Source organism: Littorina saxatilis, linkage group LG13, assembly GCF_037325665.1.
Source record: "Littorina saxatilis isolate snail1 linkage group LG13, US_GU_Lsax_2.0, whole genome shotgun sequence".
In the NCBI taxonomy this organism is placed as follows: Eukaryota; Metazoa; Mollusca; class Gastropoda; order Littorinimorpha; family Littorinidae; genus Littorina; species Littorina saxatilis.
In genome coordinates this window covers 4,626,086-4,653,296 of record NC_090257.1, presented here as the reverse complement: position 1 = coordinate 4,653,296, position 27,211 = coordinate 4,626,086, and the positions used below count along the sequence as shown (strand labels likewise).

The 27,211-nt window shown below is 44.0% G+C and overlaps 2 protein-coding genes and 1 long non-coding RNA gene across 4 annotated transcripts; 1 reads left to right on the top strand and 2 right to left on the bottom strand.

The window, feature by feature from the left end:
* Window positions 1–39: 39 nt before the first annotated feature.
* LOC138945941 (steroid 17-alpha-hydroxylase/17,20 lyase-like) lies at window positions 40–10,476 on the bottom strand. Its single transcript, XM_070317475.1, has 6 exons — window positions 10,288–10,476; window positions 7,969–8,404; window positions 6,057–6,745; window positions 5,429–5,620; window positions 3,741–3,840; window positions 40–2,204 (listed from the first exon to the last, which is right to left on the bottom strand). The coding sequence occupies exons 2-6, from the start codon at window positions 8,324–8,326 to the stop codon at window positions 1,978–1,980; spliced, it is 1,566 nt and encodes a 521-aa protein (XP_070173576.1). The 5' UTR covers window positions 8,327–8,404; window positions 10,288–10,476; the 3' UTR covers window positions 40–1,977.
* Window positions 1,903–16,088, top strand: LOC138945966 (uncharacterized). Its single transcript, XR_011449149.1, has 2 exons — window positions 1,903–1,972; window positions 16,015–16,088. It is a non-coding gene; the product is annotated as an uncharacterized lncRNA (long non-coding RNA).
* On the bottom strand, window positions 13,144–27,211 carry LOC138945940 (steroid 17-alpha-hydroxylase/17,20 lyase-like). 2 transcript variants are annotated; one of them, XM_070317472.1, is made up of 7 exons: window positions 26,023–26,212; window positions 25,116–25,305; window positions 24,175–24,676; window positions 20,047–20,735; window positions 18,770–18,961; window positions 17,349–17,448; window positions 13,144–16,318 (listed from the first exon to the last, which is right to left on the bottom strand). In XM_070317472.1, the coding sequence occupies exons 3-7, from the start codon at window positions 24,530–24,532 to the stop codon at window positions 16,092–16,094; spliced, it is 1,566 nt and encodes a 521-aa protein (XP_070173573.1). In that variant the 5' UTR covers window positions 24,533–24,676; window positions 25,116–25,305; window positions 26,023–26,212; the 3' UTR covers window positions 13,144–16,091. The 2 variants fall into 2 exon arrangements, with proteins under 2 accessions (XP_070173573.1, XP_070173574.1); XM_070317473.1 differs by lacking the exons at window positions 25,116–25,305; window positions 26,023–26,212 and adding an exon at window positions 27,090–27,211.

The following is a 27,211-nucleotide window of genomic DNA, read 5'->3' as shown; positions in this document are numbered from 1 at the left end:
GTTCAAAAGAACAACGTTTCAACAAAAACACATACAAAATAATTTTGAAAAATCGTGTTTTAGACATGATTTGTCTGTTCTATACACTTTTAACAATTGAGAACAAGTATATGAATTAAGACATCGATTTGTTGCGTTTTATTCCTTCTCTGACCCTTTTATCTTGACGACAACCCGTACATGTTATTTGTTTGTTTGCTTGCTTAACGCCCAGCCGACCACGAGGGGCCATATCCGGGCGGTGCTGCTTTGACATATAACGTGCGCCACACACAAGACAGAAGTCGCAGCACAGGCTTCATGTCTCACCCAGTCACATTATTCTGACACCGGACCAACCAGTCCTAGCACTAACCCCATAATGCCAGACGCCAGGCGGAGCAGCCACTAGATTGCCAATTTTAAAGTCTTAGGTATGACCCGGCCGGGGTTCGAACCCACGACCTCCCGATCACGGGGCGGACGCCTTACCACTAGGCCAACCGTGCCGGTCGTACATGTTATAAATCCTCTTGATTCAAATGTTGTTGAATGATTATCCACAAAATATAATCGATAGGTGGTGTGACCGTATATATAGATGTTAGTGAAAAGGGTTAATTAATTTTCACAATGTTTGTCACTCACTTCTTAAAGAACTTCTTCCAATGTAAACTTTTTTTTTCATGAAATAAAGCTTTAAAAAAAAGTTTGCCATTTAAATCTTATTCACAAACCCTTTTTGACGATAGAACAATTCGTGTGACATTAAAGGTAACATTGCACTTTCTTTCTTTCTTTATTTGGTGTTTAACGTCGTTTTCAACCACGAAGGTTATATCGCGACAGGGAAAGGGGGGAGATGGGATAGAGCCACTTGTCAATTGTTTCTTGTTCACAAAAGCACTAATAAAAAAATTGCTCCAGGGGCTTGCAACGTAGTACAATATATGACCTTACTGGGAGAATGCAAGTTTCCAGTACAAAGGACTTAACATTTCTTACATACTGCTTGACTAAAATCTTTACAAAAATTGACTATATTCTATACAAGAAACACTTAAGGGTAAAAGGAGAAACAGAATCCGTTAGTCGCCTCTTACGACATGCTGGGGAGCATCGGGTAAATTCTTCCCCCTAACCCACGGGGGGTGTAAGGCCAAAAAAAAAATTGTCTGTTTCTGGTAACATGGCTAAAAAAAATAGGGTCGGTAGGTAGGGATTTTTATTTTTTTAAAAAATTTTTTTTTTTACCCCAAATGTAGACCAATAAAACTAAATTTAAAAATCGCGCAAAGCGACTGGATTCACTATACATAGAGACAAGACACTCATCACATTTACAAATCGTCAGCGGACTTTCGTTTTCACACGTTTTTGTTGTTCATTTTCTCACCCTGTCCTTTATCACCAAAAAACAACAACAAAAATTTTGAGTTTGGAAAAAAAAGTTTAGGGTCGGCGCCGAAATTTAGGGTCGGTCGGGTGACCAGAAACAGACAATTTTTTTTTGGCCTAACATTGCACAGCTGTAAATGAACGGATGCTTTTTGTGAATAAGCATGATTATGTCTTGTCATTAATTGGGTTTTATATCAAGTGCTTTTACTCAAAGAAAGGGATGCCTCCCTCGGGCCATGGTCTACTTTGTACAAAGTAAGTCCCCTATTCAAAAGGGAATAGGTTTTTCTTTTTTAACTGACAATACGGGTCTGTAACCTTAAACATGACTAATGTCAACCACTGAACTACAAAGTAGAGAGAATACTCAACAAAGTGAAGCATGAATAGCTGGCTCAGTTGGAGGTGAACGCCATTGTTCTTGAATATTGCTGCGGAAGTTGTTCCCAAGGAAACATTTCTCACTGCTTTTGGACGACGATTTTGTAAGGTTTCTCAGCGCTTCTGGACGATGATTTTGTGAGGTTTCTAAGCGCTTCTAGAAGACGATTTTGTAAGGTTTCTTAGTGCTCGTAGGCGACGATTTTGTAAGGTTTCTCAGCGCTTGTGGACGACGACTTTGTAAGGTTTTGGCGCGTGAATAGTTAAACCGGCCGCCACATTGTATTCCGGATCATAGACGGCGCCCTCTGGTAGCGAGATTGTGAAGCGTTTGAGCAGACAGGCGAGGATAAGCAGCAGTTCCGGTTTGGCCACGGTCTCTCCCAGGCACGCTCGGCGTCCGGCGGAAAACGGCGTCCAGCAATCTATCTTCTTCAAGTTGCCTGCAAGCATAAACAACACCCCTCGTAAATGTTTAATCACACTCAAACGTCAAGCAATATGAATCTTCCTTAGGTTGCTTGCAAGCAAAGCAATTAATAGACGAGTTTTGGAAATAACTCCGTCGGGTTTGTATGGATTGTGGAAGAGTGACCTTTTCTTACTACCAACACTTGCGTCGCTAGTGCGCTAGTACTTGGCCCCTCGAATGAATGGCAGAGGTTTTGCAAGAAACGGTCACTCTCCCACAACAGATACAAACCCGACGGAGTTATTTTCGGAATTGGCCTATTCCCTATATAGTTAGCGGTGAATTGCCTTGAATCTTACGCGGTTAAAACTCCAGGTTTTGCCTGACTGCCTTCCAGAACCGAAAGTTGTGTCGTTCAATGCTGCAACCGGTCTTCGTGTGTTTTCTCAATTGACAAAAATGCATCGCGAGTTATACGTATACTTCTAGTGTCTGTGTGGTTATTCACGTTTCTTATTGGCAACAGAATCGCGGGTTCCTTTCAAGAAGAAACCCACGTAAACTGAAACCTATCTCCAATGAGATCTAGCTTACTTTTTAAAATTCCGTTGGTAAGCTACGTTTCGTTGTCTAATGATAACGGTCACGACAGGACATACAGCCGTACAGAATTGACCTTGATCGTTGTGAAATCACTCTGGCCTGAATTCCTCAGTTGGACGTTTAAAAACAAAGTTGATATATATGCGTGTTCGTCAAATCTATACAAATTAACAACGCACATGAAAGAACACATAGGCCGCACAAATTGACCTTGATCGTTGTGAAATCACTCTGGCCTTTACTTTACTTTATTTGGTGTTCAACGTCGTTTTCAACCACGAAGGTTATATCGCGACGAGGGAAAGGGGGGAGATGGGATAGGGGAAAGGGGGGAGATGGGATAGAGCCACTTGTTAAGTGTTTCTTGTTCACAAAAGCACTAATCAAAAAATTGCTCCAGGGGCTTGCAACGTAGTACAATATATGACCTTACTGGGAGAATGCAAGTTTCCAGTACAAAGGACTAAACATTTCTTACATACTGCTTGACTAAAATCTTTACAAACATTGACTATATTCTATACAAGAACCACTTAACAAGGGTAAAAGGAGAAACAGAATCCGTTAGTCGCCTCTTACGACATGCGGGGTGCAGAGAAATAAGGATGTGGAAAAGAAGACTTTTGGTAAGTGAAATAAAGGTGATGGATCCAGTCAGGTAGAAATAAGACAACAAGAAAAGAATTGGAAAACTGCAGGGAATAGTAGGGAGAGTTTTCTTGGAAGGAAATATAGGTGAAAGGACTGGTAAGGCAGAAATAAGACAAAAGAAGAGAAGTAAAGGGGTGGGGTAGCTCTGTTTAAACGCTCCCGCCGCGTGAAGGCGACCCCATGGGAGCAATCACTCTGGCCTGAATTCCTCAGTTTGACGTTTAAAAAAAAAGTTCATATATATATGCGTGTTCGTCAAATCTATACAAATTAACAACGCACATGAAAGGACACATAGGCAGCACAAATTTACCTTGATCGTCGAGAAATCGTTCTGGTCTGAATTCCTCAGGCTGATCCCATGTCTTCGGGTCGTGTAGAATCGCCCACTGGTTGACAAACACCATCGTATCCTGTCGTGAAGAGAGAGAAAACAAGTCGCGTAAGGCGAAAATACAACATTTAGTCAAGCTGTCGAACTCACAGAATGAAACTGAACGCAATGCAATTTTTCAGCAAGACCGCATACTCGTAGCATCGTCAGTCCACCGCTCGTGGCAAAGGCAGTGAAATTGACAAGAAGAGCGGGGTAGTAGTTGCGCTGAGAAGGATAGCACGCTTTTCTGTACCTCTCTTCGTTTTAACTTTCTGAGCGTGTTTTTAATCCAAACATATCATATCTATATGTTTTTGGATTCAGGAACCGACAAGGAATAAGATGAAAGTGCTTTTAAATTGATTTCGAAAATTTAATTTTGATCATAATTTTAATTTGTTTTAATTTTTAGAGCTTGTTTTTAATCCAAATATAACATATTTATATGTTTTTGGAATCAGAAAATGATGAAGAATAAGATGAACGTAAATTAGGATCGTTTTATATACATATTGTTTTTTTAAATTTTCAGATTTTTAAAGACCAAAGTCATTAATTAATTTTTAAGCCACCAAGCTGAAATGCAATACCGAAGTCCGGCATTCGTCGAAGATTGCTTGGCCAAAATTTCAATCAATTTCATTGAAAAATGAGGGTGTGACAGTGCCACCTCAACTTTTACACAAAGCCGGATATGACGTCATCAAAGACATTTATCGAAAAAATGAAAAAAAAACCTCTGGGGATATCATACCCAGGAACTCTCATGTCAAATTTCATAAAGATCGGTCCAGTAGTTTACTCTGAATCGCTCTACACAAACACACAATACACACACACACACACACACACACACACACACACACACACACACACACACACACACACACACACACACACACACCCACCCACCCACACACCCACATACACCACGACCCTCGTCTCGATTCCTCCTCTATGTTAAAACATTTAGTCAAAACTTGACTAAATGTAAAAACGCAGGGATTGTCAGCGGAAGTCTTAGGACTGTATAGAGTTTACAAACAGTCATTCCTTGTTCAAGTTAGTTAGTTAGTTGTTGCTTTTTGGGTCCAGCGGACCATATAGGCCAAATCAGAACCCCCTTGTTCAAGTTACCTTGGGCGGGGATATAGCTCAGTTGGTAGCGCGCTGGATTTGTATTCAGTTGGCCGCTGTCAGCGTGAGTTCGATCCCAGGTTCGGCGGAAATTTATTTCAGAGTCAAATTTGTGTGCAGACTCTCTTCGGTGTCCGAACTCCCCCCCGTGTACACTACATTGGGTGTGCACGTTAAAGATCCCACGATTGACAAAAGGGTCTTTCCTGGCAAAAATTGCTTAGGCACAGTTAATAATTGTCTACCTATACCCGTGTGACTTGGAATAATAGGCCGTGAAAGGTAAATATGCGCCGAAATGGCTGCAATTACTGGCCGTATAAAATTTCATCTCACACTGCATCACTGCAGAGCGCCTAGAACTGTACCCACGGAATATGCGCGATATAAGCCTCATTGATTGATTGATTGACGTCTTAGCCGATGACAGTGTTCACAGCTGGATACAAAAAGTGTGTTCAAAAGTGGAAAGCTGAAGAGTGTACTACCTTAGGGATGTCGTATCCACCGACTGTGGTGTCGCAGAGAGTCTTGTGAGGAAGGGCAGTTGGAACGACGACACCCAGCCTCAGAGTCTCGTACAGAACGGCCTGTGTGAAGGGTAGCTTGTGCCTGTCGCCAGTTCCCGGCATCCGTGAGCCTGTGACTGAGTCTATCTCTTCCTGCGCTCTTTTCTGGATCTGAAACAACCAAGTTCGGAACAGTTTACAAGGAGAATGTGACACAAAGTGAAATTCAAAACAAACACTACAATACGGATAATGATAATGATAATGAACAGTAATTAATCGTCTCTTCCAGTTCCCGCTTGAGCTCACGGCGATTTTCACAAAACCATTGGGTATATATATATACGTCTTTGAATTTGAATCGAAATCACAGTTGTTCTGCATTAGAAGGTCAATAAATGTCCAGACTAATCGAGACCCTGGCTAAGCATCGTCCAGAATCATGAATCATCGAAGCAGTGTGTGTGTGTGTGTGTGTGTGTGTGTGTGTGTGTGTGTGTGTGTGGTGTGTGGTGTGTGTGTGTGTGTGTGTGTGTGTGTGTGTGTGAAAATCTTACGTGTAAAAAAAAAAAAAGAATAAAAAAGAAAATTGATATAATAAGCTTACGTCTGGGTGTCCAGCTATGTAGAGTAACACACAGTCCAGCGTCCGCCGTGAGGTATCCACACCTGCCTGAAACATGTCGGAGATCGTCTGCCCGACATGCTGGTCTGTCAACATGGCCATGACCTCTGCACTCTCTTCACGTGCAGCCTCGCTCTGAGCCAGCAGGATGCTGTCCGTTAGGTCCTGGATGTTGTCGGGGGAGAAGGACGCACGATGCTGGTCGATGTTCTTGTAGAGATAGTCGAGAAACCCCTGAAGATAGCCCATGAATCTCGTGTACTTCTTGGTGGGCCAATACCTGAGAGGGGGAAACACGTCCTCGAAAAACCCGTTACCAATTTCAGAGCTGAACTTGTCAAAAATTTCCCTAATTCCGTTGAGCTCGGGGTCATCGTACGCCTTGACCTCTCCAAAACAAATGATGGCGATGATGTGGAACATGAGGGAAGAGTTGTAGAGATGTGGGTCAAACGCGCCCGGCTCGGCCGCCATTTTGTCAGACACCATGTCCATGACTTGGTGCACGACCTTCTCCAGGTACTTGCCGCTCATGTAGTGCCTGAGGGCCTGCATGGCGATCTTCCGCTGCAGCTTCCAGGCCGGGGAGTAGTCAGCGAAGGCGATGCTCTTGGACCCCTCGGTGAACACGTCCATTGAGTGTAGGAAGGGTCTGCCCGCGAAGTCTTCACCTTCAGAAAATAAACACACAAACTAGTGGTTATCGAGTATACAAAACCGGTGCCTTAAAGTAACTTTTCTAAGCGCATTTTCTCAATTTGGCCGCTCTACCATAGTCAGGAATCTCAAAAGTGTCACCTACAAAAGCATGGGCAAAAGAAACATATACAGAAGAAAAGTTCGAGTTTAACAGACAAACAAAAAAACAAACACGCTAAATTGCAAGTCGTAATGGTCAAGAATGTTGTTATTCTTCTTTCTTCTAAGTACCGTAGATTTGTTCTTGGCCATATTTTCGAGCTGTGCATTGTTATATTATGGGAAAAACACGTTTGAACGCAAATTCGCAAATAAATTTTGATCATTTGCTCCGGAACTGCAACATCGATTTGCCATAACAAAAAATTCTGGCTCAAAATGCGGAAACAGTCTGGTAGTATCATATTTTTTGAATGGATTTGCAAGAATTGCTCATAATTTACATAGCACTCCGGCCCTCTTCTTTTTTTCGTCACACCCAAAACTGTAAAGTGTTGGCAGAATTGAATGATTTTCGCTGAACTATTCAACAGCGCATTAATCACGTACTTGCGTAGGTAGACTAGCAGAGTGATTAGGACTAGATCAATCTCTGGCACATATACACCGTTTTTCTTTGACAATTTGAATAAAAGAGGAATAAATTGGTTAGACGCCTCGTCTCAGTGAATATAACAAAATAATGGTATCAGTTCGCGGTCATGAAAAAGCTTGCTGAAGCTCGCATTTTTCATGATCCGCTAACTTCGACCATTATTTTTAATATTCACAGAGACTCGGCATGTAACCTCTACTTGCTTCGCTCTTTATTGCTTAACATATGTGACCCTCCACCACGAAATGAGTCGCATGTCACCTCGCGCGGTTCTGCGCTAGGCTTAATATAAGTCCGGGGGATGCCTGGTAACAGTGTGAAGGTCACCTTAGTCACAGCCTTATAACTCAAACTCGCTCTTTTCTAAAACGGGTTTCACCACTGGATAGAGTATAACAAACTCTTTATGAAAATGTAAAAATATGAACATCATGCAAAGGTGACATGCGACTCATTCCGTGGTGGAGGGTCACATATCTACATTATTCTTTTGTTTCTAAGAGCACATTTATACGTGCATCATGTTGTGCTCTTTTATCACAGCATGCACTCCATGTCTTGGTATTTATGTATAATTTTTTTTTAAACCATGAGGCTCACCCTTCTTTACCAAGGCCTCTGTGGCCACGTCGGCATCATTGAGAAAGACGCAGAGGATGGGACCCAAGTACACCGTGATGACGGGCCCGTACTTCTCTTTCGCCCAGCGTCGCAGCTTCACGTAGAAGGCTTCTTTGGCGTCTGCCATGGACAGGACGTTGCCTAGCAACGGCAAGGCGAAGGGGCCGGGGGGCAGGCGGTAGCGTTTCTGGGTTGCCTTGTAGGCCAGGAACCCCACCAGGGCTCCCACCAGCAAGGCTTGGGTCGTGGGGGAGCCCGGGGCTCTGTGGCTAACGTCTTTCACAGTGACGAGAGCCTCTCGACACGAGGCCCGCACTGTGGTCAGAAGGTCCGACATGATGACAGTTGAACCAAAATTCAAATCGTGATGAAGCGTCCCTTTCAATCTGTTTCTAGTCCTTGGTCCAAGTAACGGCTGCAGAAAAATTAGAAAGAAACAATAATATTAGAGAAAAGACCTTCACAGATCGCGCATGACGATGTCAACATTTTTAGTCAATCTGTCGGTCTAAGTGAACTGAGATTGAAGTGCGCGTGCACACACACCTACACACACACACACACACACACGCGAGCACGCACGCACGCATGCACGCACGCACGCACGCACGCACCCACGCTCGTACACACACACACGCACACACACACACACACATAAACAAAAACCGACACAAACAGACAGACAGACAGACAGACAGACAGACACACACACACACACACACACACACACACACACACACACACACACACACATATATATAAACAAAAACCGACACAAACAGACAGACAGACACACACACACACACGTACACACACACACGCACGCACGCACACACACGCACGCACGCACGCACGCACACAAACACACACACACACACACACACACAAACAGAAACCGACACAAACAGACAGACAGACAGACAGACACACAGACACACACACACACACACACAGTCACACACACATAAACACGCACGCACCCACGCTCGTACACGCACCCACGCTCGTACACACACACACACGCACACACTGACACACACACACATACACACACACACACACACACACACACACACACACACAGAAACCGACACAAACACACAGACACACAGACACAGACACAGACACACACACGCACACACACACACACACACACACACACACACACACACACACACACAGTCACACACACACGCACACACACTTTCGTCTCGTCTACAGTCTCAAGATATGATTTTCGGAAATAACTCTGTCGGGGTTGTATTGGTTGTGAAAGGGTGAGTACCCTTGCTTTTGCTCGGACAACTATTGTAATGTGCTTCCTGTACACGTGTTTGAGACACACCCCTTCGGCACGTGGGAAATAATGTCACCTGGGGAAACGTTTTTCACGTGACATTACAGGCCAGTCATTAACGAGAGGGTGTGTCTCAAACACGTGTACAAGAAGCACATGTCAATATTTGTCCGAGCAAAAGCAAGGGCAATCACTCTTTAACAACCCATACAAACCCGACAGAGTTATTTCCGGCTCGGAATTCGTCAATTCCCAGTCTGCCCCAATATATTCAGTTATGTATTGACTAAACGTAAAAAGACGAGGTAGTCATGCAACCACCGCCACCACCACTGAAACAACATCAACAACAACCAAGAATAGCCAGTCAAAACTCAACTTCCACCGAGTACTTTGCGAGAAAATATCGACTGAAAAAGCTCCTTCGGGCCACTGCGATGACCTTGACTCGAAGGTCAACACGAACGACACTATCAACGTATATTATACACGCGTTGTTTGTCAGGTGTTCAGCCAGTTGGTTGCTACTCAACATGCTAACTACAAGCACGCCATTTCCTCCGCTGTTCGGTTTTGCTCTGTCTGCAAAATTAATATACACGCCTATGGGTACAGTTTTAGTAACACTTGTAAGTCAATGTATGTCTGACCCACCGTCAAAGATTTTCTACTGCAGAAGATCTTTGCCACCTTTGTTTCTCGCTGCGCATTTCGACAACGTCGGCACGAGTTTGGCCCCCGATAAATAACTGTATCAATAATGATAATAATAACGAACACTTATAAATCGCCCCTTCTTACTAAAGCTCATGGCGATGTACAATAGCAACAGCGTGCACACACACACACACACACACACACACACACACTGTCACACACACACAAACACACACACACACACACTGTCACACACACACACACACACACACACACACACAAACACACACACACACACACACAATATATAATACAGTTTGTGGATTTATCTAGTCCGTACGTACCGGCCGCTCCGATGTTTCTGCCGGGTTGGGTAGAGATAAAAAATGTCGTTCAGCTCACAGCACTGGCCTCTCAAACGCAACTGAACGGAGGTCAACGGAGAAAAACATGTAGGCCTATGACTCGGCAAAGGTGTGCGTGCGTGTCTTGCCCCTTCGCCGTCTGTGCTATGCTCTGCTAAATTTCTATTTTTGTCCCCAGAATAAGAATCTTTTTGGGACATGAGGTGGTTGTACGCTCGCCGTCTGTGTGTGAACTGCTCTATTTGTACCCGTACCTTACCTTGTGTAATGCTACCCTTGTTGTCTGTGTGCACTGCTCTTATAATGTGTACCCTTGCCGGGGTGATACAGCCATTGTTGTCTGCATGTGTTCTGCATGCTCTGTTTGTACTCTTGCTTGGGTTAGTGCCCTTGCTGGAGAGGACTGGTGACCGCGGTAAACTTTCTTGCACGGCTGTACCCTTGATCAGGACTTAAAGGTCCGAGCGTACCCATATTCACTAAGCTTTTCGGCTAGGCCGACACATGTTCGTCTTACTGAGACCACGGATCGAATTTCTTCAGTTGTTGCTGGCGCGCAGAGGAAAAACTATGACGGCTTACTAGTGCCAAAACCTCATAATTGTAATCTTCTTCTTCTTTTCGATCGCCGATCTTGTAATTATCAAGGGAACATTACTAATTTTCCCTTGATAATTACCATTTTCACTTGTTTATTACTAATTTTCCCGGGAAAATGACTAATTTTCCCGGAATAATTACTAACTTTCACCAGTTAATTACTAATTTTTAGTTTTGGCTCACTTCCTGACGGATTGCTAGTGCCAAAACTAAAAATTAGTAATTTTCCTGTGAAAATGAGTAACTAACAGGTGAAAACAGTAACTGACAGCGTCAATTAGTAATTATCACGTGATAATGGGTAACCTCAGGTTTTGGCACTAGTCACGGTAAGCCGTCATAGGGCTTACTAGTGCCAAAACCTCATAATTGTAATTATCAAGGGAAAATTAGTAATTTTCCCTTGATAATTACCATTTTCACGTGTTAATTACTTATTTTCCCGGGAAAATTACTAACTTTCACCTGTTAATGACTAATTTTTAGTTTTGGCTCACTTCCTGACGAATTGCTAGTGCCAAAACTAAAAATTAGTCATTTTCCCATGAAAATTACTAATTATCCCGTGAAAATGAGTAACTAACGAGTGAAAACAGTAAATGACAGCGTTAATTAGTAATTATCACGTGATAATGGGTAACCACAGGTTTTGGCACTAGTAAGCCGTCATAAAAAACGGCGGCCTTGTTCATATTTGACTGTCAGACAGATACTGATTCTGACACTGAACCCGACACTGAGGTCTTGGGCACTGAGACTGAGATGCACAGTGCACACACACACACACACACACACACACTGCACACACACACACACACACACACTGCACACACTGCACACACACACACACACACTGCACACACTACACACACACACACACACACACACACTGCACACACACACACACACACACATACATGACACACACGCACGCACGCACAGTACACACACACACACACACACACACACACACACACGTTTACAGAGGAGAGGGGGGGAGCGGGTATCCGATACGGTGTAATTTGAAACGGATAATAATCTGCCTTTTCAACGTTACAAATTTTGACTAGATGGAGAGATTGACTCTGGTACCAGCCAGGTATGGATCCAAGCATGTCACGGTTCGCCGACATCGTTTCGCCTCCACACAGCCCGCTAATATCAATAACACACGGACATAATTATGATGTCACTGTGACAAGTAATCTATACTTAGCATGCATTGACGTATATTGTGCGACTTTCCGCAGCAAGAGTTCTCTTCGCTTACTATGTCGGCTTGACCTGTGTACTCGTCTGTATGAGTACGAGTGTACCGGTGTTACTGATGTGACCACTGAGTTATATGACACTGACTCATGAAGCATTGCTCGACAACTGCTGAACTCCTTGCCATACTTCCATCAGACCACAGCCCGAAAGATCGATTTCGTCAGTCTTATTCTCAGTCTTCGTCAGTCTTATTCCCCGTCTTCGTCAGTCTTATTCCCCGTCTTCGTCAGTCTTATTCCCAGTCTTTGTCAGTCTTATTCTCAGTCTTTGTCAGTCTTATTCTCAGTCTTCGTCAGTCTTATTCCCAGTCTTCGTCAGTCTTATTCTCAGTCTTCGTCACAGTCTTATTCTCAGTCTTCATCAGTCTTATTCCCAGTCTTCGTCAGTCTTATTCTCAGTCTTCGTCAGTCTTATTCTCAGTCTTCGTCAGTCTTATTCCCAGTCTGTGTCAGTCTTATTCCCAGTCTTTGTCAGTCTTATTCTCAGTCTTTGTCAGTCTTATTCTCAGTCTTCGTCAGTCTTATTCCCAGTCTTCGTCAGTCTTCTTCTCAGTCTTCGTCAGTCTTATTCTCAGTCTTCGTCAGTCTTATTCCCAGTCTTTGTTAGTCTTATTCTCAGTCTTCGTCAGTCTTATTCTCACGGACGGTCTTCGTCAGTCTTATTCTCAGTCTTCGTCAGTCTTATTCTCAGTTTTCGTCAGTCTTATTCCCAGTCTTTGTTAGTCTTATTCTCAGTCTTCGTCAGTCTTATTCTCACGGTCTTCGTCAGTCTTATTCTCACGGTCTTCGTCAGTCTTATTCTCAGTCTTCGTCAGTCTTATTCTCAGTCTTCGTCAGTCTTATTCCCAGTCTTCGTCAGTCTTATTCTCAGTCTTCGTCAGTCTTATTCTCAGTCTTCGTCAGGCTGGTGTGCCTGGCTTCCGTGCCGGCTGGAACAATGGTTAATCACGCTTCTGCGTTCTTGTTTCTTCTTCTTCTTCTTCTTCTTCTTCTTCTCGTTCTTGTTTCTAATGCATGTATTCGTGTTTTCAAAGGCATGAGACTTTTGCTGTGCCCTAATTGGGATCTTTATCCTGCGTGCGCATGCACATGGGGATGTTCGGACACCGGAGAGAATCTTCCCAAAGTTAACTCCTGGAAATAAAACCTTTGCCGACACACACACGCACACACACACACACATACACACACACACACACGCGCGCGAGCGCGCGCGCGCTATCTGTTTACTTGTATACCTTCTATTGTACGTTTATTAAGAATATATGTGTTTTTATTCACACTGTATGGAGTAACGACTGACACACGTAGACTTGAAAGTCACACAGTCACGGACAGAAACGACAGACACTCCCACAAACTTTATATACATAATGTACCTGTGTACGTTTTTCACTTATAACAAGAAAGTCTCTTGAAAGTGTCATCAGTTGTTGCAGACAACTCTACAGCTGACGCAAACTTGACTTCAGCTGAACCGTCTGCCTCTGCTGACGCCACCCTGACTTCAGCTGAACCGTCTGCCTCTGTTGAGAGGGTTACAAGGGCTCGAAAAGAAGCATTCTCCGGCCAGTTATCTCAGGCAGAGAGAATGGTAAAAAGAAGTAGAGTGGACTTCAAATGCGGTGAAGTGGGAGACAATGTGGCAGTGCCCGTGCCAATGGTCGATCGTGGCAGAGGTGATGCCAGAAATATTTTAGGTATCATTTTAAACAGAGACATTTCAACTGACATTTATACTGTAGCAGTGAAGGCCGGGGTTTTAAAAGTGCGGTATTCACGAAACCAATTTGATGTGTGCCCTCAAAGACTGCTCTCCATGAGAGATGTGAATCTTGACAAACACGTATCTCTTCGCTCTGCTATTATAGCAGAGTCAGCATCAGGGGGCCAAGGTTTTACCAAATGCAATTGTGCTGGTGGGCCAAGAAAGTGCCAAACGAACAAATGTTCCCGCTACAAAGCAAAACTAAAATGCAATTCAAAATGCCGCAACAAATGATTTTTTTTATGGAATGAGTGTGCCAATGGTCTGTTCTTTTAATTCAATACAATGATGTTTTGTGAATAAATTCTTCTCTCCCGTCAAAAAATGTGTGTGTGTGTGTGTGTGTGTGTGTGTGTGTGTGTGTATGGCATAAGGCTTACAATGTTTCTGTAAATTTCCTGGGTGTCAAACTCAGTAAATTTGTAAATTTCCTGAATTTTTCAGTAAATTTGTAAATTTACTGAGTGAAATAGTAACTTTACAAATTTACTGAAAATTTCAGTAAATTTACAAATTTACTGGTTTGATGAATTTACTGTAACATATACAGAATGTACCTGTGTACGTTTTTCACTTATAACAAGAAACTTTCTTTGTTTGGTGTTTAACGTCGTTTTCAACCACGATGGTTATATCGCGACGGGGACAGGGGGGAGATGGGATAGAGCCACTTGTCAATTGTTTCTTGTTCACAAAAGCACTAATCAAAAATTTGCTCCAGGGGCTTGCAACGTAGTACAATACCTTACTGGGAGAATGCAAGTTTCCAGTACAAAGGACTTAACATTTCTTACATACTGCTTGACTAAAATCTTTACAAACATTGACTATATTCTATACAAGAAACACTTAACAAGGGTAAAAGGAGAAACAGAATCCGTTAGTCGCCTCTTACGACATGCTGGGGAGCATCGGGTAAATTCTTCCCCCTAACCCGCGGGGGGTACTTATAACAAGAAAGTCTCTTGAAAGTGTCAACAGAAATTGTTAGAAAAACATTTCTGGTTCTTATACCTAAGTTCTTTGTACACAACTTCAGGTCACAAGCAGGAGAAAAAGACATCAAACAGTGGGTATGTACAGTGTGACTGTATAGGACTGTGCTTGTAAGTTTACCTTTACATCTTTTCCGCAATAGAGGGAAATTTAAGTTTTACGCCCTCACGGCAAAGCCAGTAGTGGCATGTGAGACGAGAAAACCCGGCTTTGTATACACAAATTTAAAAAATGCAGGGGGGCGAGGGGGGGGGGGGGGGGAGGGGTAGACAGCTGGCTGCCGGCTGCTAGAGGAGACCTGAAATGGGCTAGGGACCGGGTTGGGTCGTCTTGGGTCAGTACCAGTTGCTGTAATGGTTACTTTATGGGCTGTTGGCCGATGGGACACCGGGGCTTCATATGTTTTGCATGCATGTCTTCGTGGTTCCAAGGCCTGAGACTTTCGCTGGGACCCTGGGATCTTTATTGTGCGCATGCGTGCACACGGGGGTGTTCGGACACCGAAGAGAGTCTGCCCAACGTTGACTCTGGGACACACATCCCGCGCGGAACTTGGGGGTTGAACCCACGCTGATAGTAACAACCGGTTTTAAAACCAGCGCCTCTACCGACTGGGCAAACTCCCCACCTAATATGTTGTGGTGAAGAATTTCCATGGAGGGCGGGGGGTATGGAGTAACACATAGTGTTTTGCCCCGCGCTTTTCCGCAATGGATTGTGGTGTTTATTTTGTCTGGTTCTCAATGCTTCCCTTGGACCATCGTCAACTTTGTACAAAGTAATTATCCTATTCGAGAGAGAATGGGTTGAAAGTACTTCAAGACTTCTTTCTAAGAAAACTAACAACACGGTTCTGTGACCTGAAACACGACTAATAGCACCCACTGTACTACAAAGTAGAGAGAATATTCAACAAAGTGAGGTATGAATAGCTGGGTCAGTTGGAAGCAAACGCCATTGACCTTGAATTTAGTATTGCTGCGGTAGTTGTTCCCAAGGAAACATTTCTCAGTGCTTGTGGACGACGATTTTGTAAGGTTTCTCAGCTCTTCTGGACGATGATTTTGTAAGGTTTCTCAGTGCTCGTAGGCGACGATTTTGTAAGGTTTCTCAGCGCTTGAATGTGGACGACAATTTTGTAAGAGTTCTCAGCGCTTGTGGACGACGACTTTGTAAGGTTTGGGCGCGTGAATAGTTATACCGGTCTCCACATTGTATTCCGGGTCATAGACGGCGCCCTCTGGTAGCGAGATTGTGAAGCGCTTGAGCAGACAGGCGAGGATAAGCAGCAGTTCCGGTTTGGCCACGGTCTCTCCCAGGCACGCTCGGCGTCCGGCGGAAAACGGCGTCCAACAATCTATCTTCTTCAAGTTGCCTGCAAGCATAAACAATACCCTTCGGAAATGTTCAGGCACATTCAAACGTCAAGCAAAATGTGTTTTATCTAGGTCCTAAATATTCAGGATAAGATAAGTTTTAAGGATACGATTTCATATAGTCCTGTGAGGTTACCCTCATGGAATATCGGATTGCTTTCTCAAAAAAAACAAGAGGCGAAGCCTTCAAGGCTCACGTAAGAAATCGACAAACAGTAACACAAACTCAATCACTCCGTCACACATACACACACACACACACACACACACACACACACACACACACACACACACACACACACACACACACACACACGGTAAGCATAGGTGAAACTGTGCAAGAAAGCGAGACCCTGGATCTGCCAAGTAGTCTCGGCCCGCTCACAATAACAATGACCGAGACGTTCAGTAATTCCTTTGCGTGACGTCTAACCCTCTTACGTCATAATGTGACGTCTTCAAATTGTTTCTATCACACACGTCAAAAGTTTATCATCGCATAGGCTACACTTACGTGAGCCAAAAATTGTCTGTTTAGGGTAACATGACCAAAAAAAGTAGGGTCGGTAGGTAGGTAAAGTTTTTTTTTGTTGTTGTTGTAAATGCTATGTTGGCTGAACATTCACTTCTTATATTTGATGAATACATGTTTCAAAACTAACGTATAAATAAAACAGAGAGAAAGGGAGAGAAAGAAACGCCAAATGTCTCTTTTTAGCATTTTTACCTCTTTTTTTTTCTTTTTTTTTTTTTAAATCAAAAAAAAGTTTTTGGGTCGGCGCCAAATCGATAGGGTCGGTCGGGTTACCCTAAACAGACAATTTTTTGGGGGGGGCCTAAGCGAGCTGCCATAGTTACAGTACTTCCCATTTTTATCCTTCTTTTTCCTGCATGCGTGTAATATTAATGTTTTCCAAGCCCTGAGACTTTCGTTGTGAAATTGGGTGCGTAATCGTGCGCATGGGTATGTGTGTTCGTCAAATCCATAACAACGCGCATGAAAGGACACATAGGCCGCACAAAGTTTACCTTGATCGTCGAGAAATCGTTTTGGTCTGAATTCCTCAGGCTGATCCCATTTCTTCGGGTCGTGTAGAATCGCCCACTGGTTGACAAACACCATCGTATCCTGTCGTGAAGAGAGAGAGAAACAAGTCGCGTAAGGCGAAAATACAATATTTAGTCAAGTAGCTGTCGAACTCACAGAATGAAACTGAACGCAATGCAATTTTTCAGCAAGACCGTATACTCGTAGCATCGTCAGTCCACCGCCCATGGCAAAGGCAGTGAAATTGACAAGAAGAGCGGGGTAGTAGTTGCGCTAAGAAGGATAGCACGCTTTTCTGTACCTCTCTTTGTTTTAACTTTCTGAGCGTGTTTATAATCCAAACATATCATATCTATATGTTTTTGGAATCAGGAACAGACAAGAAATAAGATGAAAGTGTTTTTAAATTGATTTGGACAATTTAATTTTGATCATAATTTTTATATATTTAATTTTCAGAGCTTGTTTTTAATCCAAATAAAACATATTTATATGTTTTTGGAATCAGCAAATGATGGAAAATAAGATAAACGTAAATTTGGATCGTTTTATAAATTTTTATTTTTATTTACAATTTTCAGATTTTTAATGACCAAAGTCATTAATTAATTTTTAAGCCACCAAGCTGAAATGCAATACCGAAGTCCGGGCTTCGTCGAAGATTACTTGACTAAAATTTCAACCAATTTGGTTGAAAAATGAGGGCGTGACAGTGCCGCCTGAACTTTCACAAAAAGCCGGATATGACGTCATCAAAGACATTTATCAAAAAAATGAAAAAAACGTTCGGGGATTTCATACCCAGGAACTCTCATGTCAAATTTCATAAAGATCGGTCCAGTAGTTTAGTCTGAATCGCTCTACACACACACACACACACACGCACACACGCACACACGCACATACACCACGACCCTCGTTTCGATTCCCCCTCGATGTTAAAATATTTAGTCAAAACTTGACTAAATATAAAAACAATGCTAAAGGCATACTCCTTCTCGTCACAACCATCCCTCCACTTGGTCAAATACCAACAATTCAATATACACCCTATGTGCTCTCTGCAACTCACGTAAAGTGAACACTGAACATTTATCAAAGACAACCTCAGAAACTGTAACAAGACGGTGACAGAAGGAACACAAGAAATGCCAAGAAGTGTCTAAGGTTGTGCTGCACAGATGCAGGGATTGTTAGCGGTAGTCTTAGGACTGTATCGTGTTCCAAAACCCTGCAGATGCAGGGATTGTTAGCGGTAGTCTTAGGACTGTATCGTGTTCCAAAACCCTGCAGATGCAGGGATTGTTAGCGGTAGTCTTAGGACTGTATCATGTTCCAAAACCCTGCAGATGCAGGGATTGTTAGCGGTAGTCTTAGGACATTGTAGTGTTTCTAAACATACCTTGGGCACGTCGTAGCCGCCCACGGTGGTGTCGCAGAGAGTCTTGTGAGGAACGGCAGTTGGAAGGACGACACCCAGCCTCAGAGTCTCGAACAGAACGGCCTGTGTGAAGGGTAGCTTGTGCCTGTCGCCAGTCTCTGGCATCCGTGAGCCTGTGACTGAGTCTATCTCTTCCTGCGCTCTCTTCTGGATCTGAAACAACCAAATTCGGAACAGTTTACAAGGAGAATTTTACAAACAGTTAAATTCAGGATAAGATTGTTAGCGGTAGTCCTAGGACTACAATACGGATAATGATAATGATAATGAACAGTAAGTAATCGTCTCTTCCCGCTTGAGCTCAAGCGGATTTTCACAAAACCATTGGGTATATAAGTCTTTGTATTTTAATCGAAACCACAGTTGTTCTGCATTGAAAGGTCAATAAACGTCCAGAGTAATGAAGACCCCCGCTATGCATCGTCCAGAGTAATGAAGACCCCCGCTATGCATCGTCCAGAGTAATGAAGACCCCCGCTATGCATCGTCCAGAGTAATGAAGACCCCCGCTATGCATCGTCCAGAGTAATGAAGATCCCCGCTATGCATCGTCCAGAGTAATGAAGACCCCCGCTAAGCATCGTCCAGAATCATGAATCATCGAAGCAGTGTGTGAGTGAGTGTGTGTGTGTGTGTGTGTGTGTGTGTGTGTGTATGTGCGTGCGTGCGCGAGTGTGTGCGTGCGTGCGTGCGTGCGTGCGCGGGTGTGCGTGCTTGCGTGCGTGCATGCGCGCGTGTGTGTGTGTGTGTGTGTTTATAATTGTTTACATATTGTTTAACTCATTGTCTCCCAGGTACGGATATATCCGTACACACAGTCACTTCAGGTGCTTCCTGTAACGTCGATCTAACGCCTGCATTCCAGCGTGTTGATACACAGTTACTACACAGTTACTACCATTCTGAGTGACCTGCTGCAGCACAGCTGGTCTCGGCTAAAAAAAAAACTTGGTCAACATAGGTGGGGTAGAAAGTGTTAAATGAAGCAGCATGGTACCCGGGGCTAAGGTTCACAAAGCGAAAGTGGGTGCCATGCTACTAGGTGGGAACAAACCGCGGGGTCAGCTGATTGGTTGAAATCACAACAAATCTCAATATCAAACTATCAAACCCCGCGTCCGCGTACTACCCATTTATATGGCATCCAGTTTTGCTCTGTGCACCTCAGCCCTGAAGGTAAACGAACATTTTGTAAAAAAAAAATAAAAAAATTAGAAAATAAAATTAAAAAATCGTACGTCTGGGTGCCCGGCCATGTAGAGTAATGCCCAGTCCAGCGTCAGCCGTGAGCTATCCACACCTGCCCCGAACATGTCGGCGATTGTCTGCCCGACGTGCTGGTCTGTCAACATGGCCATGACCTCTGCACTCTCCTCACGTGCAGCCTCGCTCTGAGCCAGCAGGATGCTGTCCGTTAGGTCTCGGATGTTGTCGGGGGAGAAGGACGCACGGTGCTGGTCGATGTTCTTGTAGAGATAGTCGAGAATCCCCTGAAGATACCCCATGATTCTCGTGTACCTCTTGGTGGGCCAATACCTGAGAGGGGGAAACACGTCCTCGAAAACCCCGTTACCAAATTCAGAGTTGAACTTATCAAACATTTCCCTTATTCCGTTGAGCTCGAGGTCACCGTACGCCTTGACCTCTCCAAAACAAATGGTGGCGATGATGTTGAACATGAGGGAAGAGTTGTAGAGATGCGGGTCAAACGCGCCCGGCTCAGCCGCCATTTCGTCACACACCATGTCCATGACTTGGTGCACGACCTTCTCCAGGTATTTGCCGCTCATGTAGTGCCTGAGGGCCTGCATGGCGATCTTCCGCTGCAGCTTCCAGGCCGGGGAGTAGTCGGCGAAGACGATGCTCTTGGACCCCTCACTGAACACGTCCATTGAGTGTAGGAAGGGTCTGCCCGCAAAATCTTCACCTTCAGAAAATAAACACACAGACTAGTCAAGGCGGTCCTTCCTTCAGCCCGAAGTCGACTTCGCGAAGACTCAGTGCTAAAGTTTCGCTCTGTCTCTCTCTCTCTGTCTCTGTCTCTGTCTCTGTCTCTGTCTCTCTCTCTCCGTCTCTCTGTCTCTGTCTCCGTCTCTCTGTCTCTGTCTCTGTCTCTCTCTCTCTGTCTGTCTGTCTGTCTGTCTCTCTCTCTCTGTCTCTCTCTCTCTCTGTCTGTCTGTCTTTCTGTCTGTCTGTCTGTCTCTCTCTCTCTCTGTTTCTCTGTCTCTCTCTCTCTCTGTCTCTCTCTGTCTGTCTGTCTGTCTGTCTGTCTGTCTGTCTCTCTCTCTGTTTCTCTGTCTCTCTCTCTCTGTCTCTCTCTCTTTCTCTCTCCCTCTCCCCCCTCCTCTCTCTCTCTCTCTCTCTCTGATGCAAAGACGCTTATATATCTATGCTTATTCTTGTTGCCCTCAAAACATTTAGAATTGTCATTGTCATTGTCTCTGATTGGCATGCATGTATTGTGTGTTAGTAAATTCGCTTTCCTAGTCTCCCAATCTCCCCCCCCCCCTGGACTTTCCCCCCCAGACAATCCCCCCTGGACATTTCCCCCCTAGGACTTCTCCCCCCTACGACTTCTCCCCCCCGGTCAATTTTCCCCCCGGACTTATCCCCCCGGGTCTATTTCTCCCCCGGACAATACCCCCCTGGGTATTTATTTCATAATAGTTTCTTCAATCATCGTTGTTATCACACTTGAAGAGTAAGGCGCACGTGAGCTAACATTTTTACACCCCCGGTATAGAGGTGTGTATAGGTTTCGCTCGATGTGTTTGTTTGTTTGTTTGTTTGTGTTCGCATATAGATCTCAAGAATGAACGGACCGATCGTCACCAAACTTGGTGAACAGGTTCTATACATTCCTGGGACGGTCCTTACAAAAATTGGGACCAGTCAAACACACGGTTAGGGAGTTATTGGTGGATTAAAATTATACAAGGACTTATAGAGGGACATCTTAATGGTCAAAGGGAAATAACCATTCTCACTCAGTCACTGCCACCAACTGAGAAGGTTATTTCCCTTTGACGGGGGTGTTTTTCCTACCTCGTAGGAATTTCTTGTTTGTTTCAGTGGCTGTGGAAAGTTGCATTCCCCTGCGTGAAAAGTGTGGTCCTGTTATGCTTTTTGTAGTGTTTTTTTTGCTGTGTTATAGAAATCACGAGGAAATCCTACACAGTTCTATAATATGTGTCTGTTTTGTTGCGTCCTCGAAAAAAAACATTTGTTTATGATCTCGCCTCTTTTCACACTCCCAATTACATTCTACACCTTTGGTTAAGTCTTTTTGTTTTACGTAGACATGATTTTCAAACAAAATGCAGCGAGCACCTCTTGTTGTCAAACTAAACTCCATTGTGTACTATCCTGAAGCAAGGTCAAAGTAAAATAATCCCTTTAATACAATACTGATTTATACTCACTGATGAACAAAACCCAGGGCAGCCATCGGAGTTGTAAAATACTGATGAATGCTCACTGATGATTTCTACGATCCGCAGAAAGGGAAGAAAGTTAACGATAATAATCACTTGTGAAATTGATTTTTTTTTTGGGGGGAGGGGGGCGGAGGGGAAACAGGGGGGGGGGGGTATTGGTGTGTGTGTGTGTGTGTGGGGGGGGTTGTCCTAGGGGGGTATTGTCTAGGGGGGAAATTGACCCGGGGGGAGTTATCCTAGGGGGGGGGGGGGGGGGTTTGTCCTAGGGGGGAGTTATCCAGGGGGGGATTGTCTGGGGGGAAAAGTCCGGGGGGGGGGGGGGGGTATGTCCGGCGGGGAATTGTCCTGATACGGCCCCCCCCCCCTCCCCCGTCCTTTTTTCGTAACATTTAGTCAAGTTTTGACTAAATGTTTTAACATAGAGGGGAGAATCGAGACGAGGGTCTTTTCTTTCTTTCTTTATTTGGTGTTTAGCGTCGTTGAGAGTTTTTACCCATTCAAGGGTCGTGGTGTGTGTGTGTGTGTGTGTGTGTGTGTGTGTGTGTGTGTGTGTGTATATGTGTGTGTGTGTGTGTGTGTGTGTGTGTGTGTGTGTGTGTGTGTGTGTGTAGAGCGATTCAGAGTAAACTACTGGACCGATCTAAATGAAATTTTTCATGAGAGTTCCTGGGTATGATATCCCAAGATGTTTTTAAAAAAAAATGTTTTCGATAAATGTCTTTGATGACGTCATATCCGGCATTTTGTAAAAGTTCAGGCGGCACTGTCACACCCTCATTTTTTAATCAAATTGATTGAAATTTTGGCCAAGCAATTTTCGACAAAGGCCGGACTTTAGTATTGCATTTTAGCTTGGAGGCTTAAAAATTAATTAATCACTTTGGTCATTAAAAATCTGAAAATTGTAATAAAAATTATATTTTCATAAAACGATCCAAAATTACGTTTATCGTATTCTTTATCATTTTCTGATTCCAAAAACATATAAATATGTCATATTCGGATTAAAAACAAGCTCTGAAAATTAAAAATATAAAATTATGATTAAAATTAAATTTCCGAAATCGATTTATAAACAATTTCATCTTATTCCTTGTCCGTTCCTGATTCCAGAAACATATAGATATGATATGTTTGGATTAAAAACACGTTCAGAGAGGTAAAAAAATATAGAGATATAGAAAAGCGTGCTATCCTCCTCAGCGCAACCGCTACCGCGCTTTTCTGGATTGTTAATTTCACTGCCTGTGCCACGAGCGGTGGACAGACGATGCTACGAGTGTACGGTCTTGCGGAAAAAATGCAATGCGTTCAGTTTCATTCTGTGAGTTCGACTGAGCTTGACTAAATGTTGTATTTTTGCCTTACGCGACTTGTTTTCTTTTGTTTTTCTTTGTAGATTCCGCTGATTTAGTTCCCTATCTCCCACTCCCACAATTTGTTCTTGTGGTTTATTATTGTTTTGTTTGTTTGTTTGCTTAACGCCCAGCCGACCACGAAGGGCCATATCAGGGCGGTGCTGCTTTGACTTATAACGTGCGACACACACAAGACAGAAGTCGCAGCACAGGCTTCATGTCCCACCCAGTCACATTATTCTGACACCGGACCAACCAGTCCTGGCACTAACCCCATAATGCCAGACGCCAGGCGGAGCAGCCACTAGATTGCCAATGTTAAAGTCTTAGGTATGACCCGGCCGGGGTTCGAACCCACGACCCCCCGATCACGGGGCGGACGCCTTACCACTAGGCCACCGTGCCGGTCTTTGTTATTGCAATGTCCACCACCAAGGTGTGTGTAATCTACTATTGTTTTGGCCTTGTAAAATACGCGTTAGCTTGAGTTCGTGTCCTAGTGTCATATTTTCAATTGTCATGTATTTTGAATAAAATGTTGTTCAAACCAAATACGCTTGATTAGACTCACCCTTCTTTACCAAGGCCTCTGTGGCCACGTCAGTATCATTGAGAAAGACACACAGGACGGGCCCCAAGTACACCGTGATGACGGGGCCGTACTTCTCTTTCGCCCAGCGTCGCAGCTTCACGTAGAAGGCTTCTTTGGCGCCTGCCATGGACAGGACGTTGCCTAGCAGCGGCAAGGCGAAGGGGCCGGGGGGCAGGCGGTAGCGTTTCTGGGTTGCCTTGTAGGCCAGGAACCCTACCAGGGCTCCCACCAGCAGGGCTTGGGTCGTGGGGGAGCCCGGGGCTCTGTGGCTAACGTCTTTCACAGCGACGAGAGCCTCTCGACACGAGGCCCGCACTGTGGTCAGAAGGTCCGACATGATGACGTGACCCTTTACCTTCTGACCTCTGTGATTCTTGGCTGGCTCAGTTTCAGTTGAACCAAAATTCAAATCGTGATGAAGCGTCCCTTTCGATCTGTTTCTAGTCCTTGGTCAGTCCAAGTTAAGTCGGACAAGTCACGGCTGCAGAAACACGAGAAAGAAACAACAATATCAGAGGAAAGACCTTCACAACTCGCGCATGACGATGTCAACATTTTTAGTCAATCTGTCGGCCTAAGTGAACTGAGATCGACGAGCGAGTGCAGACACACACACACACACACACACACACGCGCGAGCACGCACGCATGTATGCACGCACGCACGCACCCACGCTCGAACACACACACACACACTCACTCTCTCACACACACACACACGTACACACACACATACACACACACACAAACTCACACACACACACACACAGGTATTGACTAAATGTTAAAAGATTAGGAATTCAACCACAACCACCACCACCACCGTCACTGAAACAACATCAATAACAACCAAGATTAGCCAGCCGAAACTCTCAACTTCCAATGAGCACTGTGCAAGGAAATATCGACTGAAAACTTACTTGCTTGAAGTTCCTTTCACTGCGATGACCTTGAACTGAAGGTCAACTCGAACGGCATCAACGTATATTAATATTTAGGCGTTGTTTGCTTGAACTAACTTGATCAGCCAGTCAGTTCAGCGGTTGTAACTGAACAGGGTTCACAACCACGCCATTCTCTCCGCTGTTCGGTGTTCCTCTGTGTGAACACCTGCAATTATACACGCCTATGATCATGTAGTAACACTTGCAGCTCTATGTCTGTCAAACCCACCGTTGTTTCTCGCTGCGCAATTCATCTGCGTTGGCAGGAGTTTGGCCTCCGATTACAAAATACACTTAAAGTACGTACGTACCGCTCCGATGTATCTCAGGTTAGCTGGAGATAAGAGAGTCGTTCAGCTCACAGCAATTAGGGAGATTTAAGAAACAGCACGTTTCGTTTTGCAGCTCGTTTCGTTTGGTGAATGAGTCACCCCGCGAAACGGAACGTGTAACGAGACGGCATAGGCCGCAGACAAGATTTAGATGTATTCACGTTTCGTTTCGGAATGAAAGGCCGGGCATGGCAGGATATGATCCGCTGACTGGGCATGGCATAATTTCAACTCCACGAGTCAATAAAGGATTGACATACTCGCATTGCACGCACAAGAGCTTCACATTTTTCAATTCATGCACCTGATCACATACGAAGCCAGAATAAAAATTCGATGCGATGACCTACTTCTGCTTCGCCATTTGCTTTCTCACCATGAAGTTGGATAAATGTACCAGGATCAGCACCCTTCAAAATATTTCAGTTCACAACAGTTGTCTACCTCCAATGAACACATTCTCAGCGCTGAAAGACTGTGAAAGGGTTGATGAATCTCGCAATGCATAAAATGGCCAACAAATAAAACTGTTAGTGTGCAAAAATACTCACAAAAGTTGACGAAATATTGTTCGTTTTTTGGGGGTGGAAAACGTGACTGCGTTTTGACGTTCCACGTTCCGTTTCAGTTGACCTTCACCTTTCCAGCGAGAGACCCCCGAAATAATGACGTTTACCACAACTTCAAAACGAAACGTCCCAACGTTTCGTTTCTTAAATCTCCGTATTGTGGCAACCTCTCCGGCCTCTCAAACGCAAGTAATCGGAGGTCAACTGAGAAAAAACCATGCACAGCCGAACCTGCCCTTGAGACCACCTGTCCATAAAGACCACCCGAAAGACCACCTGTCCAGAAAGACCACCTGTCCATAAAGACCACCTGTCCATAAAGACCACCTGCCCATTAAGACCACCTGCCCATAAAGACCACCTGTCCATAAAGACCACCTGTCCATAAAGACCACGTACCTGTCCATAAAGGCCACCTGCCCATTAAGACCACCTGTCCATAAAGACCACCTGTCCATAAAGACCACCTGTCCATAAAGACCACCTGCCCATTAAGACCACCTGCCCATTAAGACCTCCCCAAGGGATCCCCGACGGTTTTTACGACTATATAAATCACCTGTTTAAAGAGACCACCTGTCTTGTGAGACCACTTTTGCTCAGTCCCTTGGGTGGTCTCTTTAGACAGGGTTTTTTTTATTTTTTTTTTTTTTACCTCAGTTGCATGCAGGATGCTTCAACCCATATTTTTTGCCCGATTTTTATTTATTATTTTTTTTAAAAATTAAATTTTATTTTTTTTAAGGCGGGGAGCATCCTTCTTCCTTGGTCTGTTTCTGTATAGCATAATCAACTTTATATTATACAAAACATAAACTTCTGTCTAATGTTTAACTCTAATTCCAATAAAATACGTAAGTATAACTTCTTCCCATACTTAAATTTTCCTATGGTCATTTTTGTTATCAAAATACAATAATTTATAAAACAAATTTGATCGTTTTTTAAATTTTCATTCCAAAAACATAATTATCTGTTTCATTCAAAGTTATATTATAATAAATTTGCTCATAAATAAAGTCTTTACATAGTTTCCAAACGTTCCTCACCTCTTGACAATGAAAAAAGAAGTGCTCAAGTGTATCCAGTTCATTAAGTTTGTAATGAACTCTTTAGACAGGTTAGACTGTATTACTCTGCCAGAGTGTGTTTGTGCCTCGCCGCCTCATCG